The 19,505-nt window shown below is 35.3% G+C and overlaps 1 protein-coding gene across 1 annotated transcript in view; it reads right to left on the bottom strand.

Annotated features, from left to right (window-relative positions):
- LOC150088463 (serine/threonine-protein kinase Genghis Khan-like) overlaps positions 1–19,505 on the bottom strand; it is a 905,682-nt gene that overhangs the window by 308,735 nt on the left and 577,442 nt on the right. The window contains exons 28-29 of the mRNA XM_090370169.1: positions 8,182–8,253; positions 5,572–5,636 (exon numbers count right to left, since the gene is read on the bottom strand). Of these exons, the coding sequence (XP_090226295.1) occupies positions 5,572–5,636; positions 8,182–8,253 (137 nt within the window). The remainder of the gene's footprint in view (positions 1–5,571; positions 5,637–8,181; positions 8,254–19,505) is intronic.

Raw genomic sequence — 19,505 nt, 5'->3', positions numbered from 1 at the left:
GAGGTGGAAAAGGAAGTAAGCAAACCCTTAGCCATAGTTATGAGAGCATCCTTGGACTCGGGGGAAGTCCTCATGGACTGGAGATGTGCAAATGTATCTCCAGTTCACAAATGGGAATCAAAGGGTGACAAATTTATTTACAATGCTCTTAGCATTGTTTCTTCCATAACAACCCACAACAGGGCTTGAAATCCCTAACACTTTGCTTCCTAGACTGCTGCATGTTGAAACTTGAAACTATTCTTTGCACACATATTTTAAATCAATTTTCGCGTGTGTGTGTGTGTGTGCGTGCGCGCGTGCGTGCGCGCGCGTGTGTGTGTGTGTGTGTGTAAGCAATATCAAAAGGTAAGAAATACATTTAAAGTATGCATGCAAAAGATGCAATATGCAGGAATTATATTATGAATGTATTAAGTTTAAGACTATGCTACACTGGTGAAATTGTAAAGAAATTTTTGTAGAAGCATTTACGAAATATTATATAAATATGTGAAATTTGCCTTCAGTATAACTGATAGTTGGAATAAGTTTCCATCTGATGATATGGAGGTGGATAATTAGAATAAATTTAAGGAATAATTAAAATTATTAGAGAAAATAGGCAGATAAAATCGGTGGGTTTTTTTTGGCTGATGCTGTATAGGCTTGTTTGTTTGCCACCATAAATTAGTACTAATTATAAATACTACAGTAAATCATGGCTTGCTGAGATGGATTTTGTCTCTGTGACAGTTAGTACTTTTTTTAAAATTTGACAAACTTGTGAAAAAAAAATGAAAACACAAAGGATAAAAATCAGAATACAAAATTATATAGAATAATGAGGGAAGAAATTTATTAGTCAGGGCCTCATATGTCAGGAACTAGGAAACAGTGTTGGGGGGGGGGGACAACAAGGGACATTGCATTTCAATAATCTCTAAACCTGCCTTAATGCTGAGTTGGAAGGTTGTCACCTTATGCTATGCAAACTACGATCGGAGACTTAAGAGGATACTAAAACATTACATCCTGTGGATGTTTCAAACAGCAATGCTTTGTGAGGCACTGGATAGATAAATTCATCCTTTCTTTACTCTAATTTTCTTCTTCAAGTTCTTTGCTCATAGGCAGGTTCATGGCTCCATTGACACCATTTTACTCTATCGTGTGCTTTCCTTTCAATTCCTGCATAATTTTCTCTTCCCATCCAATGCATCATTCCAATTCTCCTTCTCCCAACAGCTCTCTTCCTACACATCTTCCCCCTCTATCACTTTCTCAGAATGCTTTCTCTTCTCAAAACATGTCCTATAAAGTTCTTTTGTCTTCTTCTTAGTTCTTTTAGTAACATTCTCTCTTCTCCTACTTTCCTCATTACTCACTCTGTCCACCCTTTTCATTCTCCTCCACACACACACACACATCGCAAAAGCTTCTAGCCATCTGATCTTCTTTCTTCTCAGTTGTCCATGTCTCTGAGCCATAAAGTACAACAGACCATATTAATGTTTTCATCATTTTCTTTCTTAATTCCTTCTTGAAACTTCTCAATAGTTCTTTTCTATTATTAAATGCCATTTTGCCCATTGCAATTCTTTTTTTTTATTTCCTCCAGGCTTTTCCAATTTTCTGTCATTATGCTTCTCAAGTATCTGTCCACCTGTTTCAATCTTATTCTATCTAATGTTACATTGATTCTTCTTCTTCCTGGCCACTTTGAAATTAACATTATCTTGGTTTTCTTGCTGTTAATCTTCATATTGTACTCCTTTACTTTGCTGTTCAAGATATCCAAGGAGCTCTGTAATTCCTCCTCATTATCAGCAATCAAGACCTCATCGTCCGCACATCATTGTATTTATCTTCTCTCCTCCTACTTTTACACCTCCTGTTTGTTTGTTTGTTTGTTATTTGGTTTTTAGGAGCATTAGCAACTAAGGCCATATTGCTCCGGGATATGCAGTGGTCATTCCGTGACCTTTCCGCATTCTCCTTATTTGGTGGTGATGGGCTCGAACCCCGGTCTAATCAAGAAGCGTGTGCTACGCACTGCTGCTCCTTCCCACCTGGCTAAGGAGGTGCCTCTTGCACCTCCTTTCTACTCTTCTTTGTACTCTTTCATCAATGCTTCTGCATAGATATTAAATAGTAAGAGGGACATGGAACATTGTTGCCTTACCAATGTCTACTTCTTCTGAATCCTCTCCATCAATCCGAACCACATCTGTCTGTCCCATTTAAAGTTCCCAAATTAATTTTATATCTCTTTTTACCTAGGCCAACCTTTTCTAGTACTTCCATCAGCGTAACTCAATTCACTCTGTCAAAAGCCTTTTCGAGATCAACAAAACAGATTACCAGATTTTTTCCTATTTCCATGCTTATTTCTGCTAGTGTTCTTAATATTCCTATTTCCTCGTCCCACATCCTTCTCTGAACCGAACTGATCTTCTTCTATGAATTCGCACTTCTTAGTTTTTGCTTTAATGTGTTCTGAGAGGATTTTTAGTAATATTTTTGAGGAATAAGAAATTAAACTGATTGTCATATAGCCAGTAAATTGTTGCATTCTTCTCCTTTTCTAATGGGATAACTATGGATTTTAGAAAGTCTTTGGACCAACTTCCACATTCATAGATTTTCCTGCAAATCCTGAACAATTCTTTCTTTGCCTCTTCTCCAAGTCCCTTTAATTTCTGCTGGTATATCATTCAGTCCAGCTACCTTCCCTCTTTTTAACAAGGCCACTGCCATTTCAAATTCTTCTCTTAATAATTTCAGTTCCTAAGATCTCTTCTTCATCTTCTGCTCTCACAGGCAGACTTTTGGTTTAATCGTTTTATCATATAGCTCTTCTATATATTCCTTCCATCTTCTCCTTATGTGTTCTTTGTCGTATAGAAATTTTCCATTCTTGTCTTTTATCTTTCCATTAGTCTTATTCTTCTTGTTTGTTAAATTTTTGACGTTTTCATACATTAGATCACTCCTTCCTCTTCTTGCCATTTTCTCTAGTTCTCTGCACTGTTCTTCCCACCATTTTTCCCTTGCTTCACCTGTTGCCCTTCTAAGTTCATTATTTTAAACTCCTATATTTAATCCTTACCTCTTCTGAACTTTGGTGCTTCCATTTTCTCCTATTCTCCATTTTATCTATCATTTCTTCTGTGATCCATGGTTTCCTTATCTTTTCTGATCTACTGTACCTAATTTGCTTTCTGCTACTGCTACTACAATCTTTTTAAACCCTTTCACATCTCTTCTCCATTTCTTGTTTGTTATTTGGTTTTTGGAGCATTAGCAACTAAGGCCATATTGCTCCAGGGATATGCAGTGATCATTCCCTGACCTTTCTGCATCCTCCATATTTGGTGGTCACGGGTTCGAACCCCGGTCTAATCAAGAAACGTGTGCTACCCACTGCTGCCACTGCCCACCTGGCTACGGAGGCACCTCCATTTCTTGTATTTCCTCCCCTCCACAATTTCCCTGTTAATTGCCTCTCTGAAATCTCCAGCTGGTACAATCTTCAGTAGATTCAAATTCTATTTCCTTCTTTTACTTGAGTCCCCTATATTCTTTTGAGTGTGATCTTCATTTTCATCGCTACCAAATTGTGGTCAGTGTCAGCATCAGCACCCAAATAGCTATGCGACTTCTTCACAGCATTCCTGTAACTTTTGTTTACTAAAATATAGTCGATTTGCTACCTGTCAACATTCCCTGGTCTTCTCCAATTGTATCTTCTTCTTTTCTCCTGTCTAAACCATGTGTTTGGTGCGAACATCTCTCTTCTTTTGCAAAATTCTAACATATTTTTGCCTCTCTCATTCCTTGTCCCAAGTCCATAGTCCCCAACCTCATCTCCTTCTCTTCCTTTATCGAGGACAGCATTCCAATCTCCCATCACAATGATCATGCATCTGTCACTCCCCAGTTCTTCTTTCATGATTTCCTCCATCTGTTCATATATCTCATTTACTTCATCCACAGTATGGCTGCTTGTTGGTAAATATACTTGCATAATCAATAAATCCATTGGCTTGGCCTTTAATCGTATAGCTATAATCCTGTCGCTGACTTGCATCACTTTCTTAAGGCTTTTCTGTGAATTTTTATCTAGAAGTATAGCTACTCCTCACTGGTTGTCATTCCCTCCTTTGTATATTACCCTTATATCTTCACTCACGAAGTCTCCCACATCTTTCCATCTAGTCTCTGCTATAGCTTATATATTCAGTCTATTGTTCTTCATTTCTACCTTTACATATTCAGTCTATTTTTCTTCTTAGTTAGTTCTTAGTTATTTGGTTTTTAGGAGCATTAGCAACTAAGGCCATATTGCTCCGGGATATGCGGTGGTCATTCCCTGACCTTCCTGCATCCTCCATATTTGGTGGTCACGGGCTTGAACCCCAGTCTAATTAAGAAGCGTGTGATATGCACTGCTGCTCCTGCCTACCCGGCTACAGAGGCACCCTATTTTTCTTCATTTCTATCTTTAGTTTCCCTTTCCTCAACACTATTCTTACATTCCACTTGCTGATCTTCATAAATGGATATTTATTACAAGGATTTCACTGGTTTACAGCATGAGCAGCCTTGTTACTTCTCCTGCCGATAATGACACTCACAGCATCTGTCTGTTGAGTCTCATTTCTGCTAATATTTGAATCTCACATCATGAAGCTGCTAAAGATAGATGTACAAGGTGGTTTCCCATTGCCTTCTTTGCCAGCAATGGCCCTCTATGGGATGGTGCACCAGCCATTTCTCATACTTCTGATCCTCTGCCTGCCACTTTTCCAATCCACTATTGTCACTTCTGTAATCTTCTGCTGGTCAGGAAGAATGTCGTTGCTGCCCTAACATCTAGCTGTTGTCAGCTTATTTGATAGCAGCCAACCCTTGCCATGTCACATCCATCGTCATAAGAATTATGTAGCTTTTTATAGATGTAGACCTGTCCCATTGTCAGCAACTGTTTATTCACTTGCGTTTATTCACAGCAAACCCTCACTGTGGGCCATTCCACTATCCGCAACCCATGGACGTGCTTGGTGGCATGAGACCAATTCCCCTGGGAAGTCTCGCAAAACCAAGCTATTTAATTTTATATTCTGATTTTTATCCTTTGCATTTTTATTTTTTTTATTTTATTTCACAATTTCAGCGACTTTCAAAAGCATTAGCTTCAGAAGAGAAGACTGTCTCTCCAAGCACTGACATACTTTCATAAATGCTTCTTTCCAATCTCAATGCAATGTAATGTAAATGGAGTACATAAGCAATCCATTATTAACAGTGAGCATGGTGCAAGGCTGCTTTAAATTACTAAAAATTTATTATATTTATTTAATCACTTCACTTAAGAGGGAAAGAGAGAGAGAGACTCAAGGAACATAACCAGTGTCATTTTTCAAAAGTGCAAGCCAAGGCACTCAACAATTGCACAACAATATGTATATTAGAGCAAACACAGATGATAGTGGCAGCACGAGTGGCCTCCCCATAAAACAAAATTAAACCAACACCAACAGCAATTTTTGATTTAATAGCCTTAAAAAAATTTAACACAAACTCTACCTTTACATATCCTTCATATGCAGTGCCAATGCCTCTTGTGGGATCAATACCAACTGGTCGTTTTGCTGACAAAAATAAATTGCAATATTAAATAAGAGCCTTCTTATTATCATTTAACAATTAATTATTAAAATAATGAAAGCTAATTTCTGATAAAAACTAACACTAAAAATATCCAGTGATAAAATGTAATTCAGTTTGGATAATTAATAGATTACTATACCATTTCAGATTTGTCGCTTTAAATTGTGACAGTAACTTACTACTGGACTAAGGTATTCAATAGCACATCACTATGATAATGATACATTATCATAGTGATGTAACATAGTAGAATCCCATTAATATAAACTCAAATTATGCAAAATTCTGAGTTATACAAAGTTCACTTCATTCCCCTGCTAGAGAGAAAGGCTTATCCATTTAAACATTAATATTTAAATTTTTTTATCCCCCAAGGTAGAAATTTGTTATTTGGGATTGTACCAAAATCCTACAAGGTATCCTACCTTGTAAGATTTTGGTACAATCCCAAATTACGAATTTCTGATAACAGATTGTACCAAAAATAACACAACAAAAAAATAACAGATTGTACCAAAATCCTACCTTGTAGGATTTTGGTAAAAGGTAAAGTGCAGCCATTATCAACCCACTGCAGCATGGAAGCCTCCTCAACAATTCATGCTGAGGGAAATGGGCCATAATCTGCCACGCTGGTCCAGTGCAGGTTGGCAGATCGACTGTATTCAGCAATCAGGGGCTTGAACCCCGGTCTACTAAAAGAGCGTGCGCTACTGCACTCCCACTCCTGACTACGGATTTTGGTACAATCCCAATTAATCAAAGTTTAGTTTATTCCCAAACAAAATACTCATTCAAGGAGAGTCTCATAGTGGTGGAAAATTAATTAAAGAGTTTCTTATACTAAAAAGCAGATGGCAGTACAAAGCTGCAGTCATATGTGATTGAGCAATTATTGGAAAATTGCCCAATCACAAGTAACAATCAAAACTGCTTCAAGTAGTTTAAGCAACTGCCACATGATTATAGGCCAATAAAAGTACTTGGGAGACAGTCAAAATTTTTCCGTGTTGGTTGTTATTGAGAGTGGACAGATGAATTAATGAATTTTGATGAGTCTATATCACTGTGCAGCACATTCTGCTGAGACAATTCAGTTGAAGAACATGCCTCCAATCCACTGGGCCCTAACTGTTGAGTGCAATCACACTATAATTCTGGAGAAACAATATATAAAAATTCAAAAACTATGCCTAGTAAAACCTGTTTATACTTAGGAAGGTACAGTAAATCTCAGATTTTTATTTTCAGCCAACAGTTAATGGGGGCTCATTATTTTTGAGTTTCACTTCACAGGTGTAATGCCAAGACTGCAAGGTTAATAAAAGTTTCTGCATGTTTCTACTTCTACACGTACGATATAGGCAGAAATAAGAAATATTAAATTTTTAAATTTCCCACCCACAATTTTAAAAACTTAAAAATGGAAGCCACTAATGCTTTCAGACTTATATTTTATGTATGCGTTTTTTGTTTTTTTTTCTTTGAACAGAACTAATAAAAGTTTTGTTTTGAAAATGACATGTAAAAAAATGTAATTTAATTTAATTACAAAAATAAAAAGTTACAGGTAATAATTACATAATACTAATGTAGATACACCATAGTTTACCTATAAATTAAACTAAGTTTAATTTATGGGTAAACTATTGTGTTATTTATTCTCAGTGGATACCGTTGAGAATAAATAACAATTATTCTCAGTGTATACCACTGAGAATAAATAACAGCAGTCTTCTCTACTAGAGAAGCATTACTTATTCGAAGTAGTGCAATATCTGGTATCTCATTGTGAAGGTAGCCACAATATGAGATACAATTAAAAATGATGCCTTTACACTACGTACATAGTTTAATTTATGGGTAAACTATGGGTAAACTATGGTGTATCTACACCGATATCATATAGTAATTTAAACCCATATGTTATTATGACTTGTGCATTTCGTCTTTAAAATATAATAATTAATGCAATCCATTCAGAAAATGTCAAGCACTGGTATGCTGCAAATAGAATTTTTAAAAACCAAATTATTTTTCTAGAAGTAAAAAACAAAGTTGGGAACCTGTTAAGTCTGAAATGCTATTTTTTTGTTACTATTCAAGGTGTGCCTGCTGCAGGGTTAAAAAAAATCCACTTTTAACGTAGTTTATAATTTTTTGTGAAAGAAAAAAGATGGAGAAAAACTGAGTTTTTGCAAAAACTGGAGAAACTCTTTGTCATCAACTACATTACAGTAGTGAGATGGAGAAGGGTCAAATCAAGTTAAAAAGGCATTCACTGTTGTAAATCTGGAGAGTTGGCAGCTATAATAAAAGCACAACCAGCTATATCAGTGATGAGAAAAAAACTTCCTTTAAGTAGGATACTTACCTGTAAAAGTCTGAATAATTTATTAAAGATCTTAATAAAAAAATGTTAAGTGATGGAAAGAAAAATTATCTGTTATAAAATTGTTATTAATTAATAATTATTAAATAAATCAAAATCTATAAATAATGAAATACCTTACTGCAGTTACTTACTCTGGTCAACAGGAACTGGACACATTGCAGGAACTTTATCCTGACAGGTAACATGGCAAGCAAACCCACACACTAGAAAACAATAATATTTCAAAGCTCAGGAATTAGCTAAAAAACTGCATTTTAAAGTAAGTAATGATAAAATTTCAGGATGAGATAAAAATCACTCAATATTATATCATATTCCTTTTAATTTATTTTAACATACTAATGCTGGCCGTAACTTTCCCTAATTCTCTTGGCATGCAAAACAGCCTATGGCAGTACAATATTTAACAAAAACAAGATTTTATGCAAAGAAAAACAGTGCGCACAATATCATAATGTAGCAGAAGTCCCAGCTCATGTCTGGATTTAGACAAACTAAATGAATACAGACTGAATATCTCACATTTTAATGTTACATATTTTAGAGTTTTGAACAGCAACAAAACAGAATAAATCAGAAACACTATAGCCAAATCTTTCACTTAGATAAAGCTAATTCCCATTGTGATCATAATACTGGCAGCATTTCTATGGAAAGATGTTACTGCTTTCTAAAAGATATTTCTTGGCTAAATGCTTAAGAGTATGAAGGCGTTTTTACTTATGCATGGGTAATGCACACACATCATTTCTAGTGCCATAGTAGTTTTAATGCATCATTTTAATTATATCTCATATTATGAATACCTTCATAATGAGTTGCCATGGTACTGCACTACTGCGAATAAGTACTGCTTCGCCTATGGAGAAGACTACTGTTACTTATTCTCGGTGGATATCGCCATCCAGACAGCACCATTTCAAGGCTTTTTGGCCCCTATTCGGTGGATGGGTAAGTACTCTGTTGTTGTTGCAACAGTGACAACCCAGTTATGAAGTATAACTCCACAATAAGAGAGGTGCCTGATGGTATGCATGGTTTAATCTAAAAGATATTTCTTAGCTAGATGCCTAAGAGTATGAAGGAGTTTACTTATGCAGGAGTAATGCAATACCATGGCAACTCGTTGTGAAGGTATTCATAATATGAGATAAAATTGGTGAGTTTTATGCAAATAGTCAGACATGATTCAACAACAGCTATCAATAGCAATAGTAACGTTCAGCATTACTATATTATAATTATATCATGTCCTACAAGATTTTACACCCTAAGACAACATTTCCCAACTGATATTTTGTAAAGGTATCATTTTTACTTTCCTGGTTTGGCAGTTCTTGCCATTATTTTAGTTTATTTTTAATTTATTAAAATATTTGAAAAGAAAATGATAGCTATTTCAATGGATTTTGGGTTGAAAACTTTGTTCAAGTTTTCCTGATGTCTTGAATGAGCTGTTTTGGTTGAGCTTGAAGCAAGAATATCCAATGCTTTATGAAAAAGCAGTTAAATGTCTCATCCCTTTTAAACTACTTACATATGCAAGAAAACATTTTCAACTTATGCCTTAAAGCAAAAATATAATAACAGGCTTGATGCAAAGTCCAATTAAATCAAAAAAAAGAGAGTTGTTTTTAAGCTAAATTTACAATAGTTTTGTTTTAATTTTTTTATCATATTTCAAGTACTACATTTTAATATTACTATATACTTAACTACAAACTGATGACAGTACATTGTATCAGAAATCAGGTTTTATTGTAAATGTGTTCAGACCTGATGGGGTGAAGCCGGGACAAATTCCCGGGGCCCGTGTCTGGATTCTTTTTTTTTTTTTTTTTTTCAAATCACTGTCCAATTTTGTTATTTGTGATTTTGTTGCATAATTCTTTAATCTCTTTGTCGGTAATTGTAATACGTGGTAATACTTGTAATAACAGTGTTTGTAGGTCCGGGTCCCAAACACTTTGTTTATGTATTTTAGCTGTTATCAGTATTTTCGGCCCCTTTGTGGTGTTCCTGTCGGTAGCTTGCACACGGACAGTGGGCACGTAAAGGTGAACATATCATGCTGCGAACAGGATATGCATGCACATATTGCACAAGCCACCCATTATGTTGAATTTTGTGCGTGTTAGTTGAGTCAGTCACTCAACTAACAACTAAGGCAATGAAATTTTGTTTTATTTTATGTCGGTGAATGCATGTCCTCATCACTCGTGTCGTGAATGAAATTATTGAAAGTATATTTTATTTTTCTATCTGATTTTCATATTTTTGTCAAAGGTAAATTTATAAATATGCGATATTATAATTATTATTAAAATAATTTTCATAATGTATTTTAAACCTTAGGTTGTGTTTGTTCTTGTTCAACCCTTCATTATGAATTACCATCATAAATCTGGAGCACAAAAAAGAAGAGAACAAGATGCAAAAGAGAAAGAAGCTGTTAAAGGTCGAAGAACTCTTCAAAGCCTTAGGGTTATCATTTGTCCTTGTTTGCCTGAGCATCAAGCTGGAAATATCTCAATTGAAGAAGAAAACAACAATAATAATGAAAGTGGTTCTTGTGCATCAAGTAAATTTGAGTATGAAATTGAACAATCTGCTGAATCTGAATCACGAAGACCAAGCTCAGCTGCAAGAGGAAGTAAATCTGATGCAACTGAACTGTGTTCTGCTTCTTGCTTAACAGAAATAACATTGCCAACATCCGAAAATGAACAAAATAATGAGAAGTTATTAAATTTTGATATCGGACTTCTAAAATCTTACTTCACCAACGAAATAGAAGACCGACAAGGACCAGAACCATACCCAACAATTTTTCCTCCTGACCATGACGGAAATAAATTTCCCATGTACGTGCTGAATTGTCGTTTAAGGAATAATGAAGTAGTTCCTCGTGACTGGCTAGTTTGGAATAAAACCAAACAAGCTTTATTCTGCTTTCCATTTCGTCTATTTTGCAAATTACCTGAACTACAGCGATCTATTTTTACAACAGAAATTGGCTGAGGACCTTCCAAAAGCTATAAAAAGCTCTATGACAGAATACCTGATAATGAAAACAGTAACAATCACAGAGCATGTTATGTAGAGTGGCAAAATTTACAAAACAATCTGAATAAAAACATGACCGTGAATTGTTTGTTATTGCACAAAATAAAAAGTGAAATGCAAGTATGGAAAGACTTACTACGGCGATATCTGGATGTAGTTTTGTTTCTTTCTGAACATGGATTAGCTTTTAGGGGAAGCAGCAACTTGATTGGTGATTCAAGAAATGGAAATTTCTTAGGAATGCTAGAGATCATAAGTCATTATGACCCTCTCCTTGACGAGCATTTGAAAAAAGTGAAAGAATCACAAATTGAAAAGAAAAGATTGAAGGTTCATTATTTGTCAGCAAAAATTCAAAATGAATTTATTTCATGCTATGCTGAAAATGTTCTTAGCTGCATTTTAAAGGAAAGAGAAGTTGCAAAATACTTTTCTATAATTGTAGATGCAATGCCAGATTCCGCCCATATGGAGCAAACGACGTTCATTTTGCACTATGTTCTTGCAAACAAAGAAACAAATGAATATGAAATCTTTGAAAGATTCAGGGAATTTGTAGATTGCAATAAGAAAACAGGAGATGGCATTGCAAATTTAATTCTTGAAACACTTAAAAAACATAATATCCTAATAAGTGAGTCTCGCATGCAAGGATACAATAATGGCTCTAATATGAGTGGAGCATACAAGGGCGTTCAAGCTCAAATTTTGGAAATTAATCCCCTGGCCATTTTTTCTCCTTCTACCTATCACAGTTTGAATCTCTGTGGTGTTTATGCAGCAGAATGTTGTGATGAGGTAATAACATTTTTTGGTGCTGTACAGAAAGTGTATAATATATTTAGTGGCAGTCCTCAGAGGTGGGAAATTTTGAAAAAAAAAAAACACCGACTGCTCGCTTCATTCCATGTCCAACACACGTTGGTCTGCTCAAATTGAGAGTGTGAAACCATTTGCACAAAACCTTCCTTCAATAAAGAAGTCAATCGGCATGGTGCTAGAATTAAATCTAACTGCAGACACTCGAACATATTTGAATGGTATAAAGACATATATGGAGATGGAGTCATTTCAATGCCTCATGATGGCAACAGTTTGGTTCAAAATTCTATCAGCCATAAACTACCAAAGCACGGTCTTACAAGCTTGAAATACCACCATCAACATCATAGAAGCAAATATTTCTAGTCTTCTGACAGATTTGAAAAAGATTACAAATAGTTGGGAGGCAATCCTAAATGAATGCAAGCTTGTAGCTGTAAATTTAAGTATGCAGGCTGAATTTTCAGAATGATGACAAAGGAAGAGGAAAAGAAATGCTGAAGAATCGGGACAATAACACAAACTGAAGTATTTAAGTTTAAAGTTCTTTTATACAGTGTTATTGGTAAGATGACAACTCGAATTGATGCAGCGAAAGAAAAAAACATTGTATTCAGTGTGCTGTGGTTATTTCACGACTTAAATGAGGTAGAAATTTGAGAAAATGCAAGAAAACTACAAAACAAATATGAAGATATTAGTGAACAGTTTTCTGAAGAACTAGTACATCTGAAATCGATATATGATGCAAATATACAGGAAAAAAATCTTTCACCTATACAGTTGCTCAATAAAATAAAACATCTGAATCTTGAACCACTATTTCCTAATATTGTTATTGCTTTAAGATTGTTTTGTACAATACCAATGACTGTGGCTCAAGCAGAACGATCTTTTAGTTGCCTATCAAGGATTAAAAATGTGTTACGGTCAACTATGGGTCAAAACTGACTTTCACCTTTGAGCTTATTATCAGTTGAGGCGGAGCTAGCCCAACGCTGTAATTTTTCAAAAGTAATAGAGTTATTTGCAAGTCGCAAGGCACCTTTGTGATTTAGTCTAAATCCAAAACTCAAGCTGTGATTTTTTGACTTTGAGATCTGATATGATAGTTTATTGAGATTACGAGTGGAACAACTAAATACAAAATAATAGTTGTTTTTTTAAACAACTATTATTTTGTATTTACCCAATATTGTATCACTATTATTCAATTTTCGTTTTATTATATTACAGAAAAAATAAAGAACAATTTCTACCTACACGCAGTTTTTTTTTACTGTCATCGGGCCCAGAATTATTGTTTTCCCAGGGCCCGGGTCAGCTCTGGGCAGCCCTGAATGTGTTGCAAACTACTTATTATAGAGGTTTCATTTTCAATAAACTTAGCACATTCAAAATATCATTTTATTTAAAAAAAATTAACTGTTGAAAGGGATTTGCTACAGAAACTATTACTCAAGAGTTTACTTAAAAAAATATTTCAAAAACTACTTCAAAAACTATTTTGCTTCAAAAGCAAAAAAAGTTTCCAAAGAGAGAAAGGGACCACTGCCTTAAGGCATGACACTCATTCAGTTATGGTCCAAACTTATGACAATTGTCAGATATCTGGGATGATGCAGAGTTAGTGTCTCACTGTAACTGCTAACATGGCCAGTCTTGAATGAAACATTGCACCATCAGAAAACATTATCCTGCATGACAATTTCTGTTCATGCATAATAATTCCTTGGAAAAATTTGGTGGAAAATTTCCAATCAGCACCATCCTCATTCACTACATGTGAAAGGAAAATTTTTTTAGGGGTGATATAGCTCAAATCTGTTGAGTATGGGCTTGGCACACCCAGGGTCCTGAGCTGGATATCATTATTCTTTTCTTTCTTGGTGATTCTCTCTCTCTCTTTCAGAAATTGTTTTTTGTTTGTTTGTTTGTTTGTTTGTTATTTGGTTTTTAGGAGCATTAGCAACTAAGGCCATATTGCTCCGGGAATATGCAGTGGTCATTCCCTTGACCTTTCCGCATCCTCCGTATTTGGTGGTGACGGGCTCGAACCCCAGTCTAATCAAGAAGCGTGTGCTACGCACTGCTGCTCCTTCCCACCTGGCTATGGAGGCGCCTTTTTTTCAGCTGGTGCAGCATAAGCCTCAGGCTTCTTTGCACAACATGTGGCTAATAATAATAATATCTTGTCCTCTGTCAGCCGACACTGAAGTATCAGTATCATGTTCAATTTTTCATATGGCTTTCTTAATTTATTGCCTAATCTTTTCTAGTCTATTTGTTTGCATACAGTATCTCTTATTTCTAATATCTCTCTCTTCACCCCTCAACCCCGGTTAAAATCAAAATCAATCTTCCATTTGAAAGAACAAGTTTAGCTTTAAAATGCAATACCACAGATTTATTGTGTTAGATATTAGAAGAAATTTTAGGTAAAACAAATTTTAACCTATAAAAAGATAAAGGTGTAGTGAAATACCAAATTTGGGGGCAAGTCTCCTGGGCACCCTGTACAATGCAACAGCCCTTTTAACTGAAAAGCTTTAACATAAAATAATGGAGCTTGGGATATTATTAATAGAATTCATTATATTCTAAATTAAATGAGATCTAGTTAAAAATCACATTATTTGCCAAAACTTGCATCTCAAGTGAATTGAAAACACAATTTTCCTATGTGATGGTGTTGCATAAATAGATGTACTCAAGTGGTTGCAAATTAGTCATTTTATGGATTAATATAGCTAGAATAAATAGCATTGCAAAAGATTCACTTTAAGCAATTGCCAATTATAAGATTGTCGTTTATAAGAAAGGTTTATCATTTTTGTTATGAATTGAACCAAGTGTAATTAACATAATGAAAAAAACTAGCTTCTGACATCAGATGCAAGAAATTTGTAATCATATTTTGAAACAGACTTACTAATTAATGTTTACAATGCAACAAACCTATGATTATCTGAAGTGGATGAGAAATAAATTTTCTTAGATAATCAAAACCACAGATAATCTGGATTAAATAAATGGCTGAAAATTTCAAAAATGTATATATATATTTTCTATCTCCTGATAACAGATGCAAGAACTCTGTCACCAAATTTTAAAAGACAGTTAATCATTAATGCTTATAGTACAGAAGACTCATATCTGAAGTTTCAAATTACCTGAGAAATAAATTTTCTCTGATAACTAAAACTATGGGTAATCCACAATATTAAAGAAACACTTGTAATTGTAAAAAATGAACATATATATTCATATTTATAAAATTAGAAAATAGCATGGGAAGATCTGATTTTTGAAAAATGGAAACCAATGAGGTCTCCTTTTTTCCTCTTGGTTTGCCTTCCTTGTGAATGGTACTACATAAATTTCAAAGTATCATCTTGTCACAAGGGCAATGTCTCCTTGTTGTTCCATGTAATTAAGTAGTGATTCCACATGATCTAAAGCTAGATTAATCAGGACCTTATAGACTGGTTAATCTTCCCCCATTATTACAAATTCTGACCTTGGGGAGTCAATTATGTTATGAAGGGTTCTGAAAACAGGGTATATAAAATGTATTAATAAATTATAGAATAAGTTCTTTTGATAGCTTAATGCCTTATAAAATAACATTAGAAAAACTGTAAGTCAATGTCTTTTTCAGTTTTTGAAATTTAATTTTTTATGTTGTTTTATGTTGAGTGACACCCAATGAGTGACATTGGGTGTCACTCATAATCATATTTTTGACCAAATAGGAAATCAGTGCTAAAGAAATCCATGAAAGAATTACTAGTGTTTTGGGAAGTATCATTCAGGTATGCTACTGTTGAAGGACAGTGGGCAGAATTCAAAAGAGTATGGGGTGTCAGTTGAGGATAATCCAGGGTCTAGTGCCATTTAAGGCAGCCAATTCTGAAACAACTGCTATTGCTGAAGAAGAACTTTTAGAAAACTGAAGAATTAGTGTCTGAACATGAAATGTTGTTGTCATAATCAGCTCTTTCACATTGTTCAGAAAGTAATATAGCATTACAGCAGTTTCACATGTTGTTTTGTATTGTGTTAAAAACTGAAGTAGTAGCAGTGGCATGCGATGCAAGAAAGCAAGTGTATTCTTGTTTTCTTGAGCAAGAAAAAATTTACAAAATAATTCCCTCTAAATGTTTGTCCAGTTCTTCCTTAAATTTATTTAATATATCAACTTCCATAATGACAGATGGAAGTTTGTTCCAGCAATTAACTACCCGCTGGCTAAAGGCAAATTTCTGCACATCTATTCTACATCTCTCTTTCCTCAATTTGAATTTATGCCCCCCTTAGGTTCGTAATCTGAACAAGTGGAACGATCCCATCAGAATTCAGCGTGCTCAACCCATTCAAGGCCTTATACACCTCAATCAGGTCACCTCGCAGGTGTCTAGTCTCCAGCCATTGCAATTTGCAGATTTTAAGTCTCTCTTGGTAAGAGGAACCCTTCATTCCTCTCACCAATCTTGTTGCCCTTCTTTGTACATGCTCAAGCAAATCTACATCATTCCTAAAATGAGGCCTCCACACATGTACGCAGTACTCAAAGCATGGCCTGACCATTGCCTTATACAGAGGGACAATCACCTCCTTTTCCCTGCTAGCAAAATTCCTGTATATCATTGACAAAACCCATGACCTACCCTGGCAACCTGTCTGTATTGCTCAGAAAACTTCATATCTAACTGTACAATTACTCCCAGGTCTTTTTCATTTTCTATCACCTTAAGTGTAGTACCACACAGTTGGTACATTTCACTGGGATTACTTCTACCCATATGCAGTACTTTACATTTGTCAATGTTAAACTTCAGTTGCCACTTCTCAGCTCATCTGCCCAAATTTTCTAGATTCTGTTGCAGTAGCACACTGCCATTACTGTCATTAACAACCCTGCCAACCTTTGTTTCATCTGCAAACTTCGACACTAAGCCTGATATACCTTCATCAATATCAATGATAAATAAACAAAACCACAGTGGACTCAACACCGAACCCTATGGGACTCCACTAATAACATTAGTCCATGAAGAGCAGCACCCATTGATTACCACCCTCTGTCTTCTCCCACTCAACCATCCTTTTATCCATTGTAGCAACTTACCCTTAATACCATTCTGCTCCAATTTGTACAATAGTCTTCCATGCGCAACAGTGTCAAAAGCTTTCTTGAAATCCAAGTATATGATATCAAAATTATTTTTTGCATCCAGTTCCTTTGTAACCAAATCATACTATCTAATCAAATTGGTCAGACAAGACTTCCTCTTGACAAACCCATGCTGTGTCTGAATTATTACTGCTTTCTTGTCTAGATGATCCTGCAATGCTTCTTTAACCAGTGACTCCATTATTTTCCCTGGAAGAGAAGTCAAACTAACAGATCTGTTACTTTGACCCCTTTGTGAACTGGGGATACATTTGCACATCTCCAGCCCATGGGAACCTCCCCTGAGTCCAAGGATGCTCTCATAATTATGGCTAAGGGTTTGCTTACTTCCTTTGCCACCTCCTTTAATATAACTGGATAGATCCCATCCACCCCAGGTGCCTTTCTTATGTTTAACATCAACAATTTCTCCTCCACTTTACTCTCAGTTATTACAATATCATTAAGCACCCTGCTACAATTTGATAAACTTCTGGCATTCTCAATCCTTAACTCCTCATATGTGAATGTAGATGCAAAATACTCATTCAGTTTGTTTGCTATCTGAGCAAGATCATCAACAGTCGAACCATCGATATCAAGTGGACCAATCAGATTCATCCCCTTCCTTTTAGAGTTTATATAAGTAAAGAAATCCTTGCTGTTTTTCTTAGCACCCTTTGCCAAAGATTTCTCGTAATCTGCCTGACTAAAACAGTGACTCACTGGTTAGTCAGGCAGTGACTAACCTGAAGTGACTAACCAGTGAGTCTCTCTGCCTGATAGTATTGATATAATAAAGAGAGCTACTTCCAGGAGTCTGCTTATCATTTATGTGCCACAATACAATATGGTTTTTTTGTGTCCATTGTTCAGAACCCACATCATTGTCAAAAAGTTTCATGTTGCTTTTTTGCACAGTAAGAAAATATGAAAATTTATTTAGAAAAAAAAAGTAATAAAGCCCTTTTATAATCTCTAAAAGAGATTCCTAGTTCAATCACGACAAATGTCTAGAGAGAATTAGTGACCTGTATGAAAATAAAAACAACAGTACCCATATAACAATTCATTAGTTCTACGAAACACAGTTGATATAAAAAGTACAGGAGGATGGTAGTGCATTTTCCAACCATATCCATACTTCAACTACAATTTGTTTATAGGTAGTAGTAATAATGGCAAATGATGCAAGAAAAGAAAACAAACTTATATCACATCAAACAAAAAAAAAAAAAAAACCTACACAGTTCACCCATCCACACACTCCAAGAATTTGTCTAGTTCTTCTTTGAATTTATTCAGCCCATCCATTTCCACAACAGATGGAAGCCTGTTCCAACAATCAACCACTTGCTGGCTGAAGACAAATTTCCACACATCTATCTTGCATCCTTCCCCAACTTGAATTTATGTCCCTTCATATGTAGTCTCAGCAAGTGGAAGAATGCCATTAAAATTCAGCTTACTCAATTCATTCAAGGCTTTAAACACTTCAATCTGCTCTCTCTCTGCAGGTGCATAGTCTCAGCAATTAACTCAGCAAGTCTCAAGATGGTGCAGTTTGCAGAACCGAAGCCTTTTTTAGGTAATAACTCTTTTATTCCACCAGTCTGGTTGCCCTTTTTTGCACCTGTTCCAGCAGATCTACATCCTTCGAAAGTGAGGCGTCCAGATCTGTATACAGTATTCAAGATGAAGCCAAACCATGGCCTTATACAGGGGGACAATCACCCCCTTATCCCTGATAGCAAAGTTTCTGTATACAGCAGACCCTCGTTATAATGCAGTTCGCTTTACACTGATTCACTATAATGCTTTCCTTATATTATAACCTGTATCTTACTATAACGCTGTCACAAATCACTATAACGCTCTTTTACAGATTGCAATTTTACAGATGGCATATTTAACAAAATCGTTTCATTTGATGGAGTCAACAGCTTGAAAATGAATAGTAAAACAGCATTAAAATGTTTCCCAAGCCAACCTGAGAAATTTTCCCACACTCAGTGAAATTTTCTCGCACGATAATTTAACTGCAGTAAAGTGACTTGTTACGTAGTTCCGAGATCAACATTTTAAAAAATGATCAAGTATATTGCTTGTAATATTTGCATTATATGCATTTATCTGAAATATAGTCATCACTCAGTACAGTATTAGACATTATGCGTAACGGACAGTTTACTGGAACATTGTATCATAATTAATGCAACCAATGCAGTTACATTTTCAAAGAGTTAATAACGGCAGATAAGAATGAAAACGCAACAATTTCTGGACGCAGTACAAAGAGATCAATACATAATAAATGTAAGAAAAAGACTGAATTTGAAAATTAAATTAGACGTTTTGAAGCGAATCGATTCCGGTCAACGACAAGCGGAT

The sequence above is a fragment of the Mastigoproctus giganteus genome, chromosome 3 (genome assembly GCF_048544385.1).
Source record: "Mastigoproctus giganteus isolate SK-2022 chromosome 3, ASM4854438v1, whole genome shotgun sequence".
NCBI classification, from domain to species: domain Eukaryota; kingdom Metazoa; phylum Arthropoda; class Arachnida; order Uropygi; family Thelyphonidae; genus Mastigoproctus; species Mastigoproctus giganteus.
This window is presented reverse-complemented; position numbering and strand designations above follow the sequence as displayed.